General features: G+C 31.8%; 4 protein-coding genes across 7 annotated transcripts; 1 reads left to right on the plus strand and 3 right to left on the minus strand.

The window, feature by feature from the left end:
* Positions 1-720: 720 nt before the first annotated feature.
* Positions 721-2,957, minus strand: LOC112905833 (adenylyltransferase and sulfurtransferase MOCS3-like). The gene is made up of 7 exons (XM_025979015.1): positions 2,776-2,957; positions 2,554-2,725; positions 2,375-2,495; positions 2,007-2,314; positions 1,457-1,683; positions 1,189-1,405; positions 721-1,124 (listed from the first exon to the last, which is right to left on the minus strand). Exons 1-7 carry the CDS (start codon positions 2,872-2,874, stop codon positions 973-975), a joined length of 1,296 nt encoding a protein of 431 aa, XP_025834800.1. The 5' UTR covers positions 2,875-2,957; the 3' UTR covers positions 721-972.
* On the minus strand, positions 2,846-7,748 carry LOC108741004 (protein inturned). Of its 2 annotated transcripts, XM_018475563.1 has the most exons (9): positions 7,613-7,748; positions 6,325-7,561; positions 5,967-6,254; positions 5,697-5,916; positions 5,197-5,489; positions 4,868-5,137; positions 4,667-4,806; positions 4,449-4,609; positions 2,846-2,937 (listed from the first exon to the last, which is right to left on the minus strand). In XM_018475563.1, the coding sequence occupies exons 1-8, from the start codon at positions 7,693-7,695 to the stop codon at positions 4,498-4,500; spliced, it is 2,643 nt and encodes an 880-aa protein (XP_018331065.1). In that variant the 5' UTR covers positions 7,696-7,748; the 3' UTR covers positions 2,846-2,937; positions 4,449-4,497. The 2 variants fall into 2 exon arrangements, with proteins under 2 accessions (XP_018331065.1, XP_018331064.1); XM_018475562.1 differs by lacking the exon at positions 2,846-2,937 and having other exon boundaries at positions 4,357-4,609.
* Positions 2,986-4,227, plus strand: LOC108741007 (F-box only protein 6-like). Its single transcript, XM_018475569.2, has 2 exons — positions 2,986-3,880; positions 3,936-4,227. The coding sequence occupies exons 1-2, from the start codon at positions 3,188-3,190 to the stop codon at positions 4,101-4,103; spliced, it is 861 nt and encodes a 286-aa protein (XP_018331071.1). The 5' UTR covers positions 2,986-3,187; the 3' UTR covers positions 4,104-4,227.
* Positions 7,749-8,257: 509 nt separating the features above from the next.
* LOC108741003 (death-associated inhibitor of apoptosis 1) lies at positions 8,258-13,862 on the minus strand. Of its 3 annotated transcripts, none has more exons than XM_018475559.1 (2): positions 13,719-13,862; positions 8,258-10,098 (listed from the first exon to the last, which is right to left on the minus strand). In XM_018475559.1, exon 2 carries the CDS (start codon positions 10,079-10,081, stop codon positions 8,912-8,914), a length of 1,170 nt encoding a protein of 389 aa, XP_018331061.1. In that variant the 5' UTR covers positions 10,082-10,098; positions 13,719-13,862; the 3' UTR covers positions 8,258-8,911. The 3 variants fall into 3 exon arrangements, with proteins under 3 accessions (XP_018331061.1, XP_018331062.1, XP_018331060.1); XM_018475560.1 differs by lacking the exon at positions 13,719-13,862 and adding an exon at positions 13,341-13,443; XM_018475558.2 differs by lacking the exon at positions 13,719-13,862 and adding an exon at positions 10,638-13,286.
* Positions 13,863-19,246: the final 5,384 nt, after the last annotated feature.

Consider the following 19,246-nt stretch of genomic DNA (forward strand, 5'->3'; position numbering starts at 1 on the left):
TGAAAAAGAAAAAAAAAAAAGAAAACACTATTGAAACTTAAATACATTTATTACTAATTAATTTGTTCTTACTTCAAAATATTTCCACAAATAAAAAAAACTTTCACTTATAATGATATTGAAGTTTTAAAATACATATTTGCTTTAATTTTACATTAAGTTAATCACCAAGTATATCTTTTATTTTACAACAAAAAAAAATGATTTCACCAAGAAAATATTAAAAAACACAAAGTAAAACAAAGCATTCCAAAACTTACCTAAAAAATTGTGAAATTATAGAAACCAATAAGTTACATTTACTCACAGCAAGAACTCTGATAAAAACAAACTTTATAGTCTATAATAAGCAACATACATTAATCACTACAATTCATCAAATATAATCTGATGATAATCTGTACAACTTTCCAATCAGATACGTAAGGTGTAAAGGTTAGATTTAAAACTATTAGATTAATCATGAAAATTTGTAGGAATAATATAAGTAGGTTTTAAGGAAATTATTATGACCAGAAATAGGTAGTAATTACGAAATCTAGAGTTAATCAGCACTAATTTAATATCCTCAATTTGTGTGACGAATTTACAGTACACAACAAAATAAATACACCCTGTGCTTATAAAAAAAATAATAAACAGACTAAAGTTTTAAATCTACAAATAAGAACGTAAGAAAATATTAATTAAAAAAGTAAGTATTATACATTGAGATGCAGTAATTTTTTTATTGTAACATGCAAATAAAATAAACTGGTCAGTATAATTAAATTACTTTGTTTAAAAAAGCTATGCTATGCATGTACACAAAACAATAAAATATTTCATCTTTGTTATTTGTATCTGGAGTTACAAGATTAATGACCTTTACATTATGATAATTTAATACTAGTAAAAGATACAAATATCACAACCATTTTTTACGATTTTCGACTGAATTATTTTTTAATTGGATTGAAACAGTTTCTAACACTAATATAATGGAAATGATGGATCAATTAACTTACTGTAAGCATTTAATCCACCTGCAACACTCAATAATATGGCACAAGAATCGTTAAATTTCTCTTTTAGCAAAGAAACCGCCCTCTGGGAATCATTACCTCTTCTACACAAGAAATAAACTAAAAGCAAAAGAATCCAACTTTAAATTACAAATAAGTCAAAATGCAACTTTACCATCTTTACCTTTCTCATTATCATTAACGCCAGTTAAAATTTCATTCAGAGCCTCCAAATTAATGCCTTTAACTATATTTTTGTATGGAATATTAATCGAATTTGGAAGATGACACATCTGAAACTCAGCCTCCTGTCGTACGTCGATAACAATTTTTTTAGTAATTGAATTAAATTCTTTCACATCTGTTTCATCGTTAGAGTTGAGTATTTTTATATCAGTCACCTAAGTAATGAATATATTAATGTAACATTAAAATTAATATCATTCTCGAACCTTATCTGCTGCTTTTGAGCCACAAAATTGCTCATAATCGATTGGTTTCGTTATGACCGGATTATCTCCACATACTACACACTGAGGATTTCTTTGGCGTAGTTTAATATTCCGAAATACTGTGTCAGACCCATCAAAAATTAATAATCGTCCTGATAACACTCCTGGGAAGTCCAAGAGAATTTTTATCACTTCCAATGCCTGCAGGACACCAATTACTCCAGGAACTAAAGATTTACTTTTATTAATGTATTGAATTAGATTATTAAATATAAAAATATAAGAACGTCATTCAAACAGATTATAACTAATTATAATGAAAAAATTAGCATATATAACCACCCCTAATATTAATTTGTATTCTTATTTCAGATTTAAAAAAAATAGTGTTTTTTACAATGAAGTGCTATAAAACAACTGGTTTTGTTTTAACCAGAATAATGTAAACTAGCAATAGGGCAACTTAACAATTTGTAAAACAATTTTAAAGTTTATATTACTCTGCTGTCGCTTATTCTAAAATTAACAGAAATATTTAGAATAAACTTACTCGCTCCTAAAACTCCACCTTCTCCACAGCTTGTTACAGTTTGAGGAGGAGGGGGAACTGGAAATAGACAACGATAACACAACCCCTTTTTGTAATTATAGACTGTCAGCTGCCCTTCCAATTGTAAAGCACTGCCAGATACCAAAGGAACTTTGTTAAATACACACATATCATTTAACAAATATCGTGTTGCTACATTATCTGTGCAATCAACAACAACGTCGTATTTGTTTTCAGAGAACACTTTTTGTAAAGTTTCTCCATTTGCATGTAACTCCAAAGGATTTACTTCTACATTACTATTTAGCCTAAAAAGAAAAATAACTTGTTACTTTCAATTTAACATCAATGTTATACTTTTATTAGACCTTTTCAGAGAGTCATATCCAGACTTTACTTTTGTCTCTCCTATGTTCCTTTCTACATGAAGGATTTGTCTGTGTAAATTTGTGATCTCAACTTCATCACTGTCTAATATGTCTAATTTACCTTTAAAAATTAACTAACTTAAAATAAAGGAATACTTAAGAGTAATTCTCAATTTTACCTATTCCTGCAGCTGCTAAATACTGACCAGCAGGGCATCCTAGCCCTCCAACCCCTACAATTAGGACAGCACTTTTCTTTAATGTTAACTGACCCTCAACTCCAACAGAAGGCAATATTATTTGTCTACTATACCTGGAGATCTCTGAGGGTGATAAATTACTACTCTTTTCCTAGAATATAGTGGTGTACAACAGTTCTACAAAATTAAAGGTAACCTTACAAACACTTTATTTAATTGTTCCAGTTCCTTTTCTTTCTGGTATAGTATTTCCTTTAAAGTACGTATTTCATTTTCCAGTTCTTTTTTATTTGTAGTCATTGTTTACTATTTTATTCTCTTAATATTCTCTTTTTGTATCAAATGGAATGATACTGATGACACCTACAAAAAGTAAGGTTAAAAACCATAAATTAACCTAAAAATATTTTCACTTTCTTATCGGTCTGTATTCGTGCTCTTGTTTTTCCTTGTTTTTGTTATTTTTATTCGCTGATGTACAAAACATAAGTTTTAAGTAATAAATAAGGATCCATCTGTCTATAATACTAAAGTGCAAATTACATCATTTGTTTAATACATAGACAAGCTGGATATCACAAACATCACAAACCACTTTAAGAGGTATTTCTCCATGATGGGTGGAAACGAAAAAATACCATTACTTTTGAAGGAATTTGATGTAGACAATGATGAAAATAATGGCTTTATTCTATTGGGGAGAACTATTCCTGAAGAAATGATATTAGAGATATTAAGCTATGTGGACCCCAAAGAGATACTAAAACTGGGTTTAGTTTGTAAAAACTGGTATAACATCACAAGATCCCATCTATTTTGGGTAAATGTAAGTGAGAAACACAACAGGATTATCCACAAACAACTACCCTGGTATCTGTTTTACTGTTTGTTTGCTATGAATTATTTTGACACCAATTTAATTAAAAATGGAAATGGAGAGAGTCAGTTTGAACATTGGAATATAATAGCAAATGGAGGGGATGGTTTTAGGGTAGAAGAACGACCATGTGGTTCTAATCTATTGCCAGTGAATGTCCCTGAATTTAATGGACATACAAGTTGCTTTGCTACTTCATTTTCAGCTTGCATAAAAGAACAAGTTATAGAATTGAAGAGTAAACTATTTTTATATGTATTAAATGAATATAAACCCCACATTCATGCCAGTGAATGGGTCACATGCAGAGGTGACTGTGGAAGCACTTACTGGATGAGACTCATCTTACTAAATGAAAAAGATGAAAATTTAGCAGAAGCAGATAAATCATTTGAACGTGAACAGTGGTCAGAACCAAGATGGACCAAGGTATGTTTACTGATCACCTAAAACTAATGTATAATGCGTTTTATCTCTTTTTTAGATATCTGTGAGTCTCACTGATTATCCTAAGGGGGTCAGGAAAATCAATTTTATGCATGAAGGCAAAGATAAACAATTTTGGAAAGGCTATTATGGTTCCAAAATGGCAGGGGCTGTTGTAAGAATTGATTTTGATTCTATTCAACCTATTGATAAAACCGACAAATAATGGTGTAAACAATAAATATTTCAAAGAAAATTTAATTTAAAATCAGAAAATACTTCAAATTTAATTTTTTTAATGTATATGTACTGTAAATTGTACTTGTGATATTCTCTAGCCATTTAAGAATAACTGAACTTCTTGCTAATTAACTTATTAATGCAACTTATTTTTGTTATCTGTATCTATTTAATAAAACTAAATTGTTCTTAATTAGTAAATGCTCGTTTTTTATTTGAAATTCTTATTTCGTCTATAAAAAAGTAAAAAAGCACTTCTTATCCTTAAATTCATGTTTACCAATTACTTGTCTTTTGTGTATAAAAAAAAGTAAAAATAAGTACTACTTACTAATTAAATAATCTGTAAATGTTACCGCTACTTCTTTCACATCATATTTCTAACCGGCTAATGTTAAGCTTAGTTTGTAAGCAACTTCGACGATGTTTTGAGGCACAGATTCATGATAACAAATGTATACTTCACGTGGATGCGGATCGTAAAAAAGACGCCTAAAATATTATAGGAAAATTAGAAAGCAAAAAATACAGGCATTTCAAAAACCTTACCCGACAACCCAGTACGAAATTCGTTGTGTCTTTTTCGGGTTTTCGTCGTTAACGGTTAATTCGAATAAAGTTCCTTGTTCCTTAATAGCAATTAGACTTTTGTTAAGCACGGACTTTGCCATATTTTCGGCAAGCATTTTCTAATAGTAGCAAAATTATCACATTAAAAGTTCGTAATAAGAATATATATAATGTTTTTACCTTAAAGCGTAACGTATTTTTAAATGTTTCGTGGATCATCCGAGAACATCTGTGAAAATTATCCAGTATTAGTTGAAGTAGTTGAGAGTTAACCCTGCATGGAGGCGGTAGCAATAGGACTCCTTCAGTTGAGTCAAACTGAACATAATGAAAAAGAACATTTTCAGTGCCACCAGTAAGGCACATTGGCTGCATATCCTCAGATTCCATTATCAAATTTTGTCTTAATTCAGATAAATCAAAGCTGCTGGTACTCGCTTGACTCCCATCCTTAAAAAGAATTGAGGTAAAAATGATAAAATTCTTATTGAATATGTATTAATTGTTACCCTATAGTCGTCAATATCTGAATCGTCGTTTGGAGAATCTATAAAAGGCTTCTTTTCTCTGGTAGCCCTGCGCCCTAAAATAGGCTCATCAGATATCTCGCTTTTTTCACTGTAACTGCTCTGACTCACAGAATCCTCCAAGTTGTCCTCATTCCAAGACAAAACTGAACCCGTAGTATACAGTGGACCCTGGTCAGAGCTTCTTCTTTTCAAAATTGATGTCACCTCAGTTTTCTTCTGCAAATGTGGTGGACCCTCTTTGTTCAAACTTAACGTCGACTTCGACAACGACGCTGGAAGATAATTTCTAAATAAGCAAAAATTGGATAGAAGATTTAAGCATACATATACAATTTAAGTTCTAAAAGTATCTATTTTAATTATATAAAACATTTACCACAGTTGATCAATTTAATCAATCTGTATTTGCAGACAAGAATAATAATTAATATTTTATTTTATTCAAAGCGTGAATAAATAATGTAAAGGAATTGTCTTACAAAAGAAATCAGCTTTTTTCTTTTCACAAAAACCCTCTGGAAGAACGATTTGACTCCCTGGGTTAGTTTGTAGACAATGATCAGCAACATCAGATATTCCTAATTCTTTTAAATGCGATAATGTTGCTTCAACTTCTTCGACGTAGAAAGGATCGGGACCCATGTTGTCCTCAGGGGTCTCAGTACAACCACCTGCTTCCATTAAAACGGCCAACAAGTCCTAAAAAATAATTCGACATCTCCTATTCTCTAAAAAAATCATATTCTTACTTTTCCACCCCCAACAACGAGCAAATAGCGTTTTCCTTCAGGAACTTTAAATAGTGATTCAGTATTAGGGAGGCTCCTATTGCAAGATGACGGGAATACTTCTTTCCACAAGACTAAACATTTCAAAGGTTCTGTTGCAGATAAATAAAAGAGTCCTTGCTGTTTACAGAAACTTGTAACATCTATCAGGTCATCGTGAACAAAATGGGATGTTAACAGAAATCCCTGATGATATAAGGCACTGCCTAGTATTGTGAACAATCTCTGACAATCTAAAGGATCTTCGTTCTAAATAATGTTAAGATATGGTAATAGATTTGTTAAGTTTAAAAATGTACAAATGTAAAGACATGTTTACCCATTCTCTATAATCACTGGCTTCCAATTCTGACAAGGCATCATCGACCTGCATCTGGGCTTCATTGGGAAGAATAAGATACTTGGCACCTAATAATAAGTCTTCAAATCTCCACGGTTTGTTTGCTTTCGGATCGCTAGAAAATTGCACGGTGTCTGGCCAGAGAATCCTAGTAAATACCCTCAAGAAGAAGTGGTCAACTTCATCTCTTAAAGACGTCGTCTCTAAAAAGCGCTCCAATGATTGATACATGAACTCAATTGTTCGAAATATTTCTTCTGCAACTAATTGTGAACCTTCAACTGACAAACATTTATCAGGGAACATAAACAACAGTAGTTTAGATCCACATGACACATAAATTACGTGTGCCAATTGATTTTTATAATTAATTGAGGAAACATGTGGCTTTGAAGATACCATTTCATTAATTAAATGATTGAGAGTTAAAAAAGCTCCCCTGGACGTACATAAAATGTTTTTATTATAAGGCATAGGAAAGTTGTACAGGACTTCTTCAAATTCAGGACTATCTTCTTTAAGACCTTCTGTTTTTAAAAACAACACCCCTACTAACTCAGAAGCTAATGCCTCCTTTAATGATTCTGAATGTTCTTTATTACTATTTGTTAAAAGCTGTACAAACTGTGATCTGATGCTTATTTTATTAATAGGAGGGTGTTTTGTAACTTCTACACCAGATACTTGCTGTAGTTTAAGTGTTACCTCATTCAATGATACGAAACTTTCCAAAACACTGTCCAAATTATTGCATGTAACTTGTACTTCATTTATGCTCTTTAGCCAGTCCCCTATTTTAATGCCCTTGTGTTTTATGGCATCAGGATCAAATCCTGATATCATTAGTCTGCTTCCATCAGACAATGTATCAACTGTCAGTCCTAATAATGATTCTACTAAACTGTTTTTGGGACCTAACTTTTGATTATCATTATTCACTTTGATAATAACTTCCCTTAATTCTCCTTCTGGGTGGTCGTAAAATTTCACTTTATTATCAGCAACGGGAATTTCTATAGGTTTATGAAACCTTTTGCTGTTCTTTCTTCTAAGAAGCCTCAAAAACTTGCTACGTGTACTCTGCCTTGCTTGGGATTTTGTGAAAAAGTTACTACTGGAATTTGATTCTGATGCTGTGTGAGAGACTTTTGGGAAACAGTCGATGAAAAGTAATTGCCCATTTGGTTCAATAAAAGCATCCCACTCAGGAATTGTGCTAAAAGTATTTTTCTTTGGTAAACTAATACTAAAGCAATAAATATTTTACCTTTCCGAATCGCAATAACTGGAACCACTAGACCACTCATCACAGGAACAATCTTCCTCTTCGTCAATTTGTTGTTCATTCATTTTTAATTAATAATTTTAAAAATAATAGTTAAATGTAACGGTTTTTCGAACTTTGACGTTTAAAGTGTTATTTACATAACAAGAATTAAAATCCATAAACAAAGAAACTTTTCAAATATCCATAACTGAGCACAACTTTCATAATGCTGATTTATAAATAGCACAGTAGCCATTGGCGTAACAAACAGGGAAGCACGAAGGAAACGAATTAATCGAACAAAATAAAATAAAACCAACAGTATGCTATGAATAATTTTATTTAGTATAATAAATACATAAATCCTCGCTCAAAACTCTACCAGATCAATCCTTTTAATAAAAATAGTAACATAAAAAAGCTGCATAATTTAGACTTTTCTAACTCAACAGTTAAAAAAAAGTAAACCAACTTAATAAAAAGAAAATAGATTATTTCAATTTTACCGAAATGTAATTAATGCAGAGCTAGCAAGTCCATCAGTCAGAAACAATGAAAATCCAGTTGATTATAACATTAATAAGCGTAGTATTTTTTTACATTCATAAAACTAAAGCAATTTATTTCAATAAGTAAAAAATTAAATTATTTTCAGTACAAATTTTATTCCTCCCTTTATTTTCATCACACTTACTAAACTGTTTTTCATTCAGAACCCTTACAGAATCAAAAATAAATAACAACAAAATACTAAATGAAACTGAATTTGCAAATTAAATTAATTGTAAAAAGTACCAACACTTCATTTTATTTATATCTGTAAAGGTAATGAATGCAAGTTTATTTTTGTGTATGGTTTAAAGGCTGATATAAAACAAGAAATAAACAGTTTGATAAATGTAAAATACACATATTCCATTCTAATTTATTTTTGTAGAACAGTTTATTAATGTTTCTTTGATTACTAGTGGTTTCTAATAATCTCCAGATCACCATAAAAAGATTTTTCAAAAAAAAAAAAATAATTAATGAAACAGAAAAATTAATTTTATATGCCAGAGAAAGATAATTTATTATTTAATTAATAGGAATCATATGATATCAGGTACTATAATATTAATTAACACAACATTCATAAACTACAATAAATAAGCAGAATATTATGATTTTTAAATTATGTACAAAAAAAAATCAAATATAATAAAAAATTTAAAGTTTATACCACTTTTTATTGTGATGATCTGGAGTAATTTTATAATTGTGGTGAATTTGAATGTTGTCTTAATATTAAAAATTGACTTAGGATAGGAACGCACGGACAATGGCTTCTAGGGGTTTCCTGCAAACTGCACAAGTGGTTAATGCAGGAGCACAATCTACACATGCAACAATATGTCCACACGGCAAAAAAACAACACCCACTTCTTTAGAATAACAAATCTTGCATAAAGTACTAGTCGTTCCAGGTTTGTTGCCTTCACTTGATGTGTTTTCTGATACCGTATTTTCTTCAGTCAATGATTTGGGAGATGTCTTCTGATCCACAATGTTTAATGATGATGCTTGAAGACCGGTAGTGTTAGAAATATTATTCTTATTTAAGTTGTTAGTTTCAGTCATTTGAAGTCCACTAGCTTCTTCTGAAGTTATTACTGCATTTTCTAGCCTATTGCATACTTCTGATATGTACTCACTTCCTTTCTGTAAACGAACAAAACCACAATTTGAAAACCACTTTGCATGCTGCTCCCAGGGATCATCACATGGAACCCAATCTTTTAGTCCACCGCCACAATAAAAACAAATGGTCTGGTCTCCCTTTTGATTATAGAAGAATCCGGCTTCAGCAAGTTGCTTGGGAGTCTGTTTTATAGATGGAGGCCACTCTGAAAAACTTGCAAGTCTTTTTTCAAGGAGGGCATAGTTAGGATGGGCTGTTCCTAGATTTGATTGCACTCCATATTTTCTTAAGCTGTTTTCCTGAGACCCACACTGATCAGACTCTCTACCTGGAAATGAATTAGGCCTAACTTCGATGCCGTATTTGCCGCAAGTGTCGTAGCCCTGAGGCATTACTGGATTAGGGTCTTCCTCAATAGATATATTTCCACATGGTCGCTGCCTTAAAAAAACACAAGAACCACTCCATCGGGCATGGTCAGATAAAGGATCATCCCCTTCTTCCCACTGGCCGACTTCAACGTTACAGAACGGGCAACGGACCTTATCGCCGTACTGGGTGTAATAGAATCCAGCCTTTGCCAACTGTTCTGGTTTTAAGAATTTACAGGGCCAATTGACAAAGGATTTTAAACGGTTCGCTTCTTTCCGCATGCAGGAGTTATTTCTGCCATTATCAGTTTCTTCTCTTGTCCCATTTTGAAGTGTATGGTTGCAGCCTCCATTGTCTGTCTCTGAGGTGTCTTTTAATGGTTCAGTGTGGTGTAGTGCAGGACGATTTTGTAGCATTCTTTCTAAATCTGTTTCTGTAACAAATAATTTAACACTTAAGCTTGAGTGTTGTACAGTTACGGTTCGCGAGCTCTGCCGTTAGAGAATGTCGCACTGCTAGTCTGAGAGCATCCAAGGCAGAACTGCCCAGATCTCAAAGACCATTCACGATTCCAACATTCCATTCTGTACCGTGCCCCGCACCCCCGAGCCCATCAGTTTCTCGCCCTACTACATTCCAGCAAGATCACATCAATGACCCAGCGCGGGAAATAAAAAAAAAACCGTGAGACAGGCCGAGCCTGCATTCCAGACCTTATTCCTATTAGCACGAACTGACGCGAACGAAGCAGACCCGGCAACTTCTACATGAAACCGCATACACGAATGGAGAACGTGACTTTCTATTTGATTTTTTTAAATAATGCATTCAATTACCACGAAATTCGGCCATCGTTGGTACAGAAGGGTACGAGGAAGCGACATATGGCCCCCCTCACAAAAACTACTACTTTCTACTCAATATACGAAATCAACTATTGTTACTACTAAAAAGTACCTGGTTACTACTAACCTTAACAAAAAAACGTTCCAGAATTGTAATTTTTAATAAAAGGTGGCCATTTTCACCAAACACTACGTAACGAAACTACACAGACATAAATACAGGACGAGAAAGTGACCCCGACTGGCACTGCTGACTGTGGTATGCAGTTTTGCGCCAGCGTAGTTACACTGTTCTTCGTCTCAATGACTGTTAAACGGAGCTGATGTGGGGGATGTAGCAATGTTGCCACACGTAGTAATAAATTATTGAATTTTTGATTAGCATGCTTCCTAAAAAGACTAATGTTCCGACTACATATACTCCAACTTAGGAAGTCATTACACCCACCATTCTACGATGAAACAATTTCCGTTTACAAGCTCTAAAACCCCAACAGAAATTTATTTACGATAAGTTACCAGATTCCTGCAATGTCTTAACTACCACCGAAAACAAGCCGCGTTTCAGAATTATCATCACTTTTATATTAAGATTTTACAGTGTATTATATATAAATAATAATGATTAGATCTTCCAACGCATATTCCCATTAATGTTACGATTATGTACATATGTGATTTAGTCTCACATCTAACATTAGAAATGGCGACATTGGAGTGAAGCGTGACCCTGAAAAATGATATGAATGGAAACCTAGAAAATATTTATTTAAAAACGAAAACCCACGTTATGGGCGTGATTTTTAAGTACCAGTGCTAGTCCTTAAATTTTTATGTGATTTAAAAAAATTACAAGAAGTTACAACTGTTTTCTTTCTGCTAAACTAAGTATATAAATTAATCTAAACATAGAAAAGCGCTCGTAAAATTTCTGGAAGATGGAAGATATTTACTAATAGATAACAAGTGATAATTATGTAACAAAGTACGTAGAATCTCATGGTACCAACGGTTTTTGACTGCGATGTCAAATAGCTACCTTTCAGTACAATTTTGCTAAAATATGTAATATAATCTAAACATAGAAAAGCGCTCCTGAAATTTCTGGGAGATGGAAGACATTTACTAATAGATAACAAGTGATAATTATGTAAAAAAGTACGTAGAATCTCACGGTACCAACGGTTTTTGACTGCGATGTCAAATAGCTACCTTTCAGTACAATTTTGCTAAAATATGTAATATAATCTAAACATAGAAAAGCGCTCCTGAAATTTCTGGGAGATGGAAGACATTTACTAATAGATAACAAGTGATAATTATGTAAAAAAGTACGTAGAATCTCACGGTACCAACGGTTTTTGACTGCGATGTCAAATAGCTACCTTTCAGTACAATTTTGCTAAAATATGTAATATAATCTAAACATAGAAAAGCGCTCCTGAAATTTCTGGGAGATGGAAGACATTTACTAATAGATAACAAGTGATAATTATGTAAAAAAGTACGTAGAATCTCATGGTACCAACGGTTTTTGACTGCGATGTCAAATAGCTACCTTTCAGTACAATTTTGCTAAAATATGTAATATAATCTAAACATAGAAAAGCGCTCCTGAAATTTCTGGGAGATGGAAGACATTTACTAATAGATAACAAGTGATAATTATGTAAAAAAGTACGTAGAATCTCATGGTACCAACGGTTTTTGACTGCGATGTCAAATAGCTACCTTTCAGTACAATTTTGCTAAAATATGTAATATAATCTAAACATAGAAAAGCGCTCCTGAAATTTCTGGGAGATGGAAGACATTTACTAATAGATAACAAGTGATAATTATGTAAAAAAGTACGTAGAATCTCATGGTACCAACGGTTTTTGACTGCGATGTCAAATAGCTACCTTTCAGTACAATTTTGCTAAAATATGTAATATAATCTAAACATAGAAAAGCGCTCCTGAAATTTCTGGGAGATGGAAGACATTTACTAATAGATAACAAGTGATAATTATGTAAAAAAGTACGTAGAATCTCATGGTACCAACGGTTTTTGACTGCGATGTCAAATAGCTACCTTTCAGTACAATTTTGCTAAAATATGTAATATAATCTAAACATAGAAAAGCGCTCCTGAAATTTCTGGGAGATGGAAGACATTTACTAATAGATAACAAGTGATAATTATGTAAAAAAGTACGTAGAATCTCATGGTACCAACGGTTTTTGACTGCGATGTCAAATAGCTACCTTTCAGTACAATTTTGCTAAAATATGTAATATAATCTAAACATAGAAAAGCGCTCCTGAAATTTCTGGGAGATGGAAGACATTTACTAATAGATAACAAGTGATAATTATGTAAAAAAGTACGTAGAATCTCATGGTACCAACGGTTTTTGACTGCGATGTCAAATAGCTACCTTTCAGTACAATTTTGCTAAAATATGTAATATAATCTAAACATAGAAAAGCGCTCCTGAAATTTCTGGGAGATGGAAGACATTTACTAATAGATAACAAGTGATAATTATGTAAAAAAGTACGTAGAATCTCATGGTGCCAACGGTTTTCGAGTGCGGTGTGAAACAGATACCTTACGGCATTGTTCTTGCTAAAGTAGATAAAAATATATAAATATAGAAAAACGCTCGAGAAATTTCTGGGAGATTGAAAATATTTACTAAGCTTTAAAAAGCGATAGTTACGTAAAAAAGTACGTAGAATCTCATAGTGACAACAGTCTTAGAGTGTGGTGTCAAATAAATAGTCAATAAGCATGTTTAACTTCACTTCGTTTCGATTACGAATCTAAAGATTTCCCTTTTACCTTTTCGATTTTTCTCAACGTACGAGTTCAGCCTCTTTTGCCAGTCTTCATCTTCAAAAATCTTTAGGTACTGGTAAAAGTACTGAACAGAATTTAATTCTTCTTAAATATCTATGTGAAAATTGAATGGGGCTCCAATTCAAATTAGGCTCAAAAAATTTTTTGACAATAATTATGAAATCGTTAATGATTAGAATTAATAATTTAAGACGATAGAGGTTAATGAATAGATACCTAATTGGCACTGGAACCACAGTGGTATTATTAGTCAAGATTAATATTTGCTTATTATGTGTTTTATTTTTTGGTAAATTTGTAGATGTGTAGATATTTATTTGGCTTTGAATTATAGAAACTAAAGACCACAATTATACTTACTTAATAATTTTAGATATTCTACATTACTAATATTTCTTAAAATGCGAGGAGTGGATGGTAACCTTTTTTTGTAACTTTATTATACATAACTTTAGTTGCACCAACTAGCGCGTCTATAAGTTTCTACAATGTAGGATAAATGACTGATGAATTGATTTAATGTACAATTTTATAGTATTTGTAGCATTGGATATCAATATTTTCAGATAAGATTATTAGATATTGAGAATTTTAGTAAGTGTTTAAAGTAAGTAGTGCGAGTCAGGCTTAATCCTGCAGTCTTTTTCTTGTTATTTGATTAATAGCTCGTTTAGATAAGTATTCCTTTTAAGTAATAATTTGTAATATGGTTTCTAGGTGCAACAACTGATTAATAAATGTATTTATGGCATTGTGGTTGAGATTGTTGTTATTACAAATGCCTTTGTTTTTGTTTCCTGCAATCAGCACCGGAAGCACTTATAAAAGGGAAACATTGTTAAGGGTAAATCTACTTCTAATGCATTAAAAATTGAGGAGATTCTCAAAGAGGTAACGAAAACAAAAAGAAAAAACTTTTATTGATGTTTAATTTATAAAACTTACGAACTATGGTAACTAATTATTAATTCTACCTACTGGGTTTATTTATTCTTTTTGCGACACACATGTTAGACACGATATAAGAATTTTGTTTGTTGTTAATACTTTTAAAACAGTGTAAATATATATTTAAAGCACCGTATGTTACAAAATATATGTATATTTAGTTGTGTTGGTTTCTTCTCAAGTAATATGCTTTACAGCTGTACTGACAGATGTTTCAAAGTTTCATCTTGGTGGTCCAGTAGTAATAATAAAAGAGTTTATCGGAGACGAGTGGGTGTATTCCATGCATTTCGAAATGGGGACCATCTATTACAAAATCGAAATTTCGAAATGAATAATCTTTTGATATCAATCTCCCTCAGTTAACTGTAAAAAGACAGTTACAATAAAACGAGAACTTTTGGTATAAATCATTCGAAATTTTGTTGAACATTTTATCAGTTTACGTAGCTATTGATTTGAGGTCAACAGAATTATGGTTTAGTTCAAAAGAGAACCAAAGGGTTTACTTTCAATTGATTAAAAGGAGTTGCTGTTGCTGAAGAAGCTGTAATAAAGTAACGAAATGTTCGACGAATTTTCGATTGTCTTCTTCGATTACTGTTTTAGTCCAATTCCTTACGATTTATACCAAAATTCTGAAACTACTTCGTGGACATGTGCCACACCGTATTTTACAGAACTATGACTATGAGACTGCATAAATTTTAGTATTTAGAACTAATAAAAGTGGAAATTAATAAATAAAAGGTGCATGCAACTTAATAACAGAAAAAGACTGAAAGTCTAATGACATTGTAATACGAATGGTTTGGGAAGTCGTTGTATATCTTCTAGCTTATTTATTAATACAATTGTTGATCAGAATTAACTATCCCTTTATCAATACCGATTGCAAAACAGATTTTCCTCAGTTTTAAAAATGTCCTTACGACTTTAAATTAAAAAAAGAAGTTGTCGTGTAGATATCTTACATCCGGTTACTTAGATGATTACCAGTTTCCTCTCTCTCCATTCATTACTCGAACTGGAGAGCGGATTGTGGTTTTTCATGCATACATGCATACATCTACATACACACATATGTATATACATACATTTTACAATCAGCCAACAGTACGAAAGAGGCTAGGAGAAAGGATGTGTATGCACATGATGCATATGTGTACGTGTACATTTTAGCTTATACACAATCAGCAGGAAGTTGTACAAAGTTATCCCTTTCGGATGCGCAAGCCGAAATAATAAAAGAACTAACTAAATGAGGAAGCAAATTTTATCTTGTGTGTTTTATTAGCAGGAAGTTGCGCTTGTATCTGCTGTAATTATGTACAGAGTGATCAGTGTGTCGAGAAGATAGTAGAATAATTATCAAAGCACTTTTGCTCAGAGCTAAAAGTTTTGGAATTTCATTTAGAAGAAATACGTGTAGAAATCCTGAAGTTTGTGTTAAAAGGAATGAAAAATTAATAGATATAAATGCCAAAGAGTAATGATTAACAATGGAAGTAATTGGAAAAATTTCCAAGTCAGCAAAAGATTGTCATTAATTAATATGTTTCTTCAAGAGAAAGTTTCAAGAGAAATAAAGACAAGAATATGTAAATTACTGTTATTATACGAAGTGAATCCGCAATACTAAATAGGGAATTATAAGGCAAACAAAAGATAAGAAATGTTATGGATTATGGAAGAAATAGAAGAAATGCAGCAAGGGTAATTTGGATAGGCAAAAGAATGTAGGTAGCAAAGGTAAATATAAACAGAAAAAAGAGGTAGGACAGAGACCCGGAGAAGATATACCAAGACTGGGAATGACAAAACAGAAGAAACGTCAAACAAATGAGAAAAACTTCCGAATAGGAAAACTGGAAGATAAAACAAAGACATTAAATAAATTTTCATTTGTAGATTCATATAAATAGGTAAAATTTATCTTCATGTATCATAATTTAATCTTAATCCTAACTCTCCGAAATACATAAATACATATACTCAACATTAGGCAAATTTCAAATATTATTTTGTTTTAAAAGTATTTGCCCTCTTATTTGACTTCGACTTCCGCGTTAGAAACGTTCGCGAAACTTTAAGATGTTTTTTCCCCTATATGGGCCCCCAAATACAGTTTTTGTGACATCACAAACTACTAGACCTGCTGATTCTTGCTTAAACTACATGTCAGTTCTTTAATTTAGCAACCTTGCCAATTTGATCCAAAGATACATCTGCATAAAACTATAAAATGTTGCAACATACAGAGTGTTTACTAATCAATTAGCTTCAAGACTATGTATAATTTTTTAAAAAGACAACTGCATTTGTTATATTTTAATTTAGCTGTTCGTTCTTTTTTATTTCTAATGAGATAAACCTCTAAATTTGGAAATTTTCGTGTGAAGAGGAAATTAATCAAGCTGTATTTTCGTAGATGATGTAAAAGTTTGTTGTTTATTACGCAACTACGTACAAAAGTTGTAGGTAGGTTCAGAATTTAACACCAAAAGTAGTCCACTTAACCTTGGCGCACGTTTTTAAGACCACTAGCGCGTAGAAATTGTAATGCAAGACAATTTTATTAACATAACAATACCGAAGGTCTGCTGTTTGTATTTGATTGTTTTGCATTGTTTAATTTTCGTGGTTCATGGCATGATCATATATGATTGTGAAAGGTGGGAAGCAAGTAATTTTTGTTCAATAAAGTACCCATGAACTACAGTCTAGTAGAAAATTGTCGAAGAGATAATGTCTTAAAGATATACGTTGGTTTTTGTTACCGTTTTTGCAAAAATTTCGGTAAGGAATCAACTAAGAATGTCTCAAAACCTGTAAAACCTAGAGTAATTACTGTAGTTTAGATAACCTTCTTGGTGATCTCGTAAAGGTCCAGTATATTACTTTGATTCAATCATTGAAATGTAACTTAGTCTAGCATTAAAAGTAAACTTCCAAAAAATTTGTTGTGTTTGTTATCTCTTCAATTAAAGCGGATGCTTAACAATATCTCAAACACTATTAGAAAACCTAGTAAAGTTGTTATGGTTTCCTGAAAAGTTTGGATAAACTTCTGGAAACCTTGTAGAAAACCTAATGCAGTTGCTGTAATTACTTAGTATAAAGTTTTATAGAGATTTGATTAACAGATTTATAACGTAATGGAACTACTGTTGTCGTTTCTGGAGTAATTTAACTGGAAAACAACAAAGAAAATCGAGGAAAATCATTCAAATGTGGCTTTGGCTGCGATAGAAGAATTAATATCCTGAAAATTGTAAGACCTGCAATGAATGAAAAAAATGTGGCTTTTGTTTTATCTGTTGGTTTTGTAATCGACACAGCTTTTTGTTTGAAATTACAAACTGACCGCAACCTTGTCATTGCATTATGGTTAGCCCGTTTTTTCCGCAATATTATTTCAGTTAGTTGACCACACCATTTAATCAAGCTTTATGTTGTTGTTGTTATATCTCTATACAGCACATGCATATACATAACTATAAAGCCACTTTACATCAGATTTAAATGCACTCGAGTACAGAAATACATATTAGTTTTTTACACTAATAATATTGCTAAAAGGTCAAAGGTCATCGCGATGCCCCCTTTTTTTATTTTTATATTATTATGATAGTATCCAATTATATGTAAAATAATATAAAACCGTTCGTAGCAGCTGTAACTGTTACAAAAAAAAAACACTGTTCAATCAGAAAGAGTAACGGAATATTGTTTTCTATTTGCTTTTTACAATCTACTCGTTAAATAGCTCATAGTGTCATTAGATTCCTCTATTGCCAAGTAAGCGATAAAAACCCCCATTGTTTCTAAAATGACCGATAACTTGGTTCGTATCATCTTTTTCATAGACACGAATAACAAATAGTGACAAAGTTTAAAAAAGATATAGCTACACTTACACATACAATATGTATATCTGGGGTAAATAATACATACCACAATGGAAATTGTTGAAACATTTTTAGTTCTACGAAGCTATCTAGAACAAACAACTGTTTTAAACAAGGAAATGTACGCATGTACTGCAGTAACTAATTATGTTTCAAAAAAAAAAAACAAACCTTATTTTTGAAACAAAAATTACCCATCTAAATGTTTATCAGTTTAGAGTGTTTTTCCATGATACAGATAACAGTTAAAACGAAATTATTGTAGAGGGATTTATAGATTAATGTTTCATTAATCGAAATAAAACACATTAACAGTTTCTAACATTAACATATGCCAATAAGGGACGGTTATCGCAGACTGGATTAATGATAAATTAGACTAAAAACTAGGCTAAACTAAAGATTTGTTTAGTTTACAGTAAGCTTAATAAAACTATTAACATTTGCGAACTATTTTAGGTTTAGGTTTTGATTGATTCATATGGTTTATTTTCTTGTTTATTGTGGTTTAAGTTTTGGTTTCTATGAGCCATGTATGTATCTCGTATGAAATCCGTTAAAAAGGGTCATCCTTCCTTAATTGCAGACGTAATTGTTTCAATTGTATCAATTATCTTCCAGACGAAAGTTTATTTATAGATTTTGTCGCGTGTGTGTACTAAAATGGCACTTGAGAAATGTTATTATGAATTTCTCTGTTGAATGTGCCTCGAGGATCAATCCTTTCGAGTGTGTCATGATTGTTTTATTAAAAATGCTAGAATATTTTTCGACATTTTTAATATTTGATTATAAAATCGCAGTATTTAGGCGTCTTTAAAAAATTTATGACACAACGATTGACTGACTTTACCGTTGGATACAAAAGTAATTAAAGGTTATTGGTTTTAGCCTTAAGCAAGATATTAACTGCAGACATTGATTTCATTATTAAGAAATCTACTCAGTGAATAGATAACAATGGCTTGCAAGTTTTAATTTTTTTTTTGAAGGAAATATAACACTTACTTTACCTGATCTGTTTTGAAG

Source organism: Agrilus planipennis, unplaced genomic scaffold (assembly GCF_000699045.2).
Source record: "Agrilus planipennis isolate EAB-ADULT unplaced genomic scaffold, Apla_2.0 scaffold238, whole genome shotgun sequence".
Classification (NCBI taxonomy): domain Eukaryota; kingdom Metazoa; phylum Arthropoda; class Insecta; order Coleoptera; family Buprestidae; genus Agrilus; species Agrilus planipennis.

Bases quoted from the DNA above. Each gene is read 5' to 3' on its own strand.
- LOC112905833 (XM_025979015.1), bottom strand. From the start codon at position 2,874: ATGACTACAAATAAAAAAGAACTGGAAAATGAAATACGTACTTTAAAG. The intron at 1,406-1,456 runs GTTCGAGAATGA...TTCATTACTTAG, and splicing joins GCTCAAAAGCAGCAGATAAG to GTGACTGATATAAAAATACT. The intron at 1,125-1,188 runs GTAAAGATGGTA...TTTTGCTTTTAG, and splicing joins CGTTAATGATAATGAGAAAG to TTTATTTCTTGTGTAGAAGA.
- LOC108741007 (XM_018475569.2), top strand. From the start codon at position 3,188: ATGATGGGTGGAAACGAAAAAATACCATTACTTTTGAAGGAATTTGAT. The intron at 3,881-3,935 runs GTATGTTTACTG...TCTCTTTTTTAG, and splicing joins CAGAACCAAGATGGACCAAG to ATATCTGTGAGTCTCACTGA.
- LOC108741004 (XM_018475563.1), bottom strand. From the start codon at position 7,695: ATGAATGAACAACAAATTGACGAAGAGGAAGATTGTTCCTGTGATGAG. The intron at 6,255-6,324 runs GTAAACATGTCT...AACATTATTTAG, and splicing joins CCAGTGATTATAGAGAATGG to AACGAAGATCCTTTAGATTG. The intron at 5,490-5,696 runs GTAAGACAATTC...ATTATCTTCCAG, and splicing joins GAAAAAAGCTGATTTCTTTT to CGTCGTTGTCGAAGTCGACG.
- LOC108741003 (XM_018475559.1), bottom strand. From the start codon at position 10,081: ATGCTACAAAATCGTCCTGCACTACACCACACTGAACCATTAAAAGAC.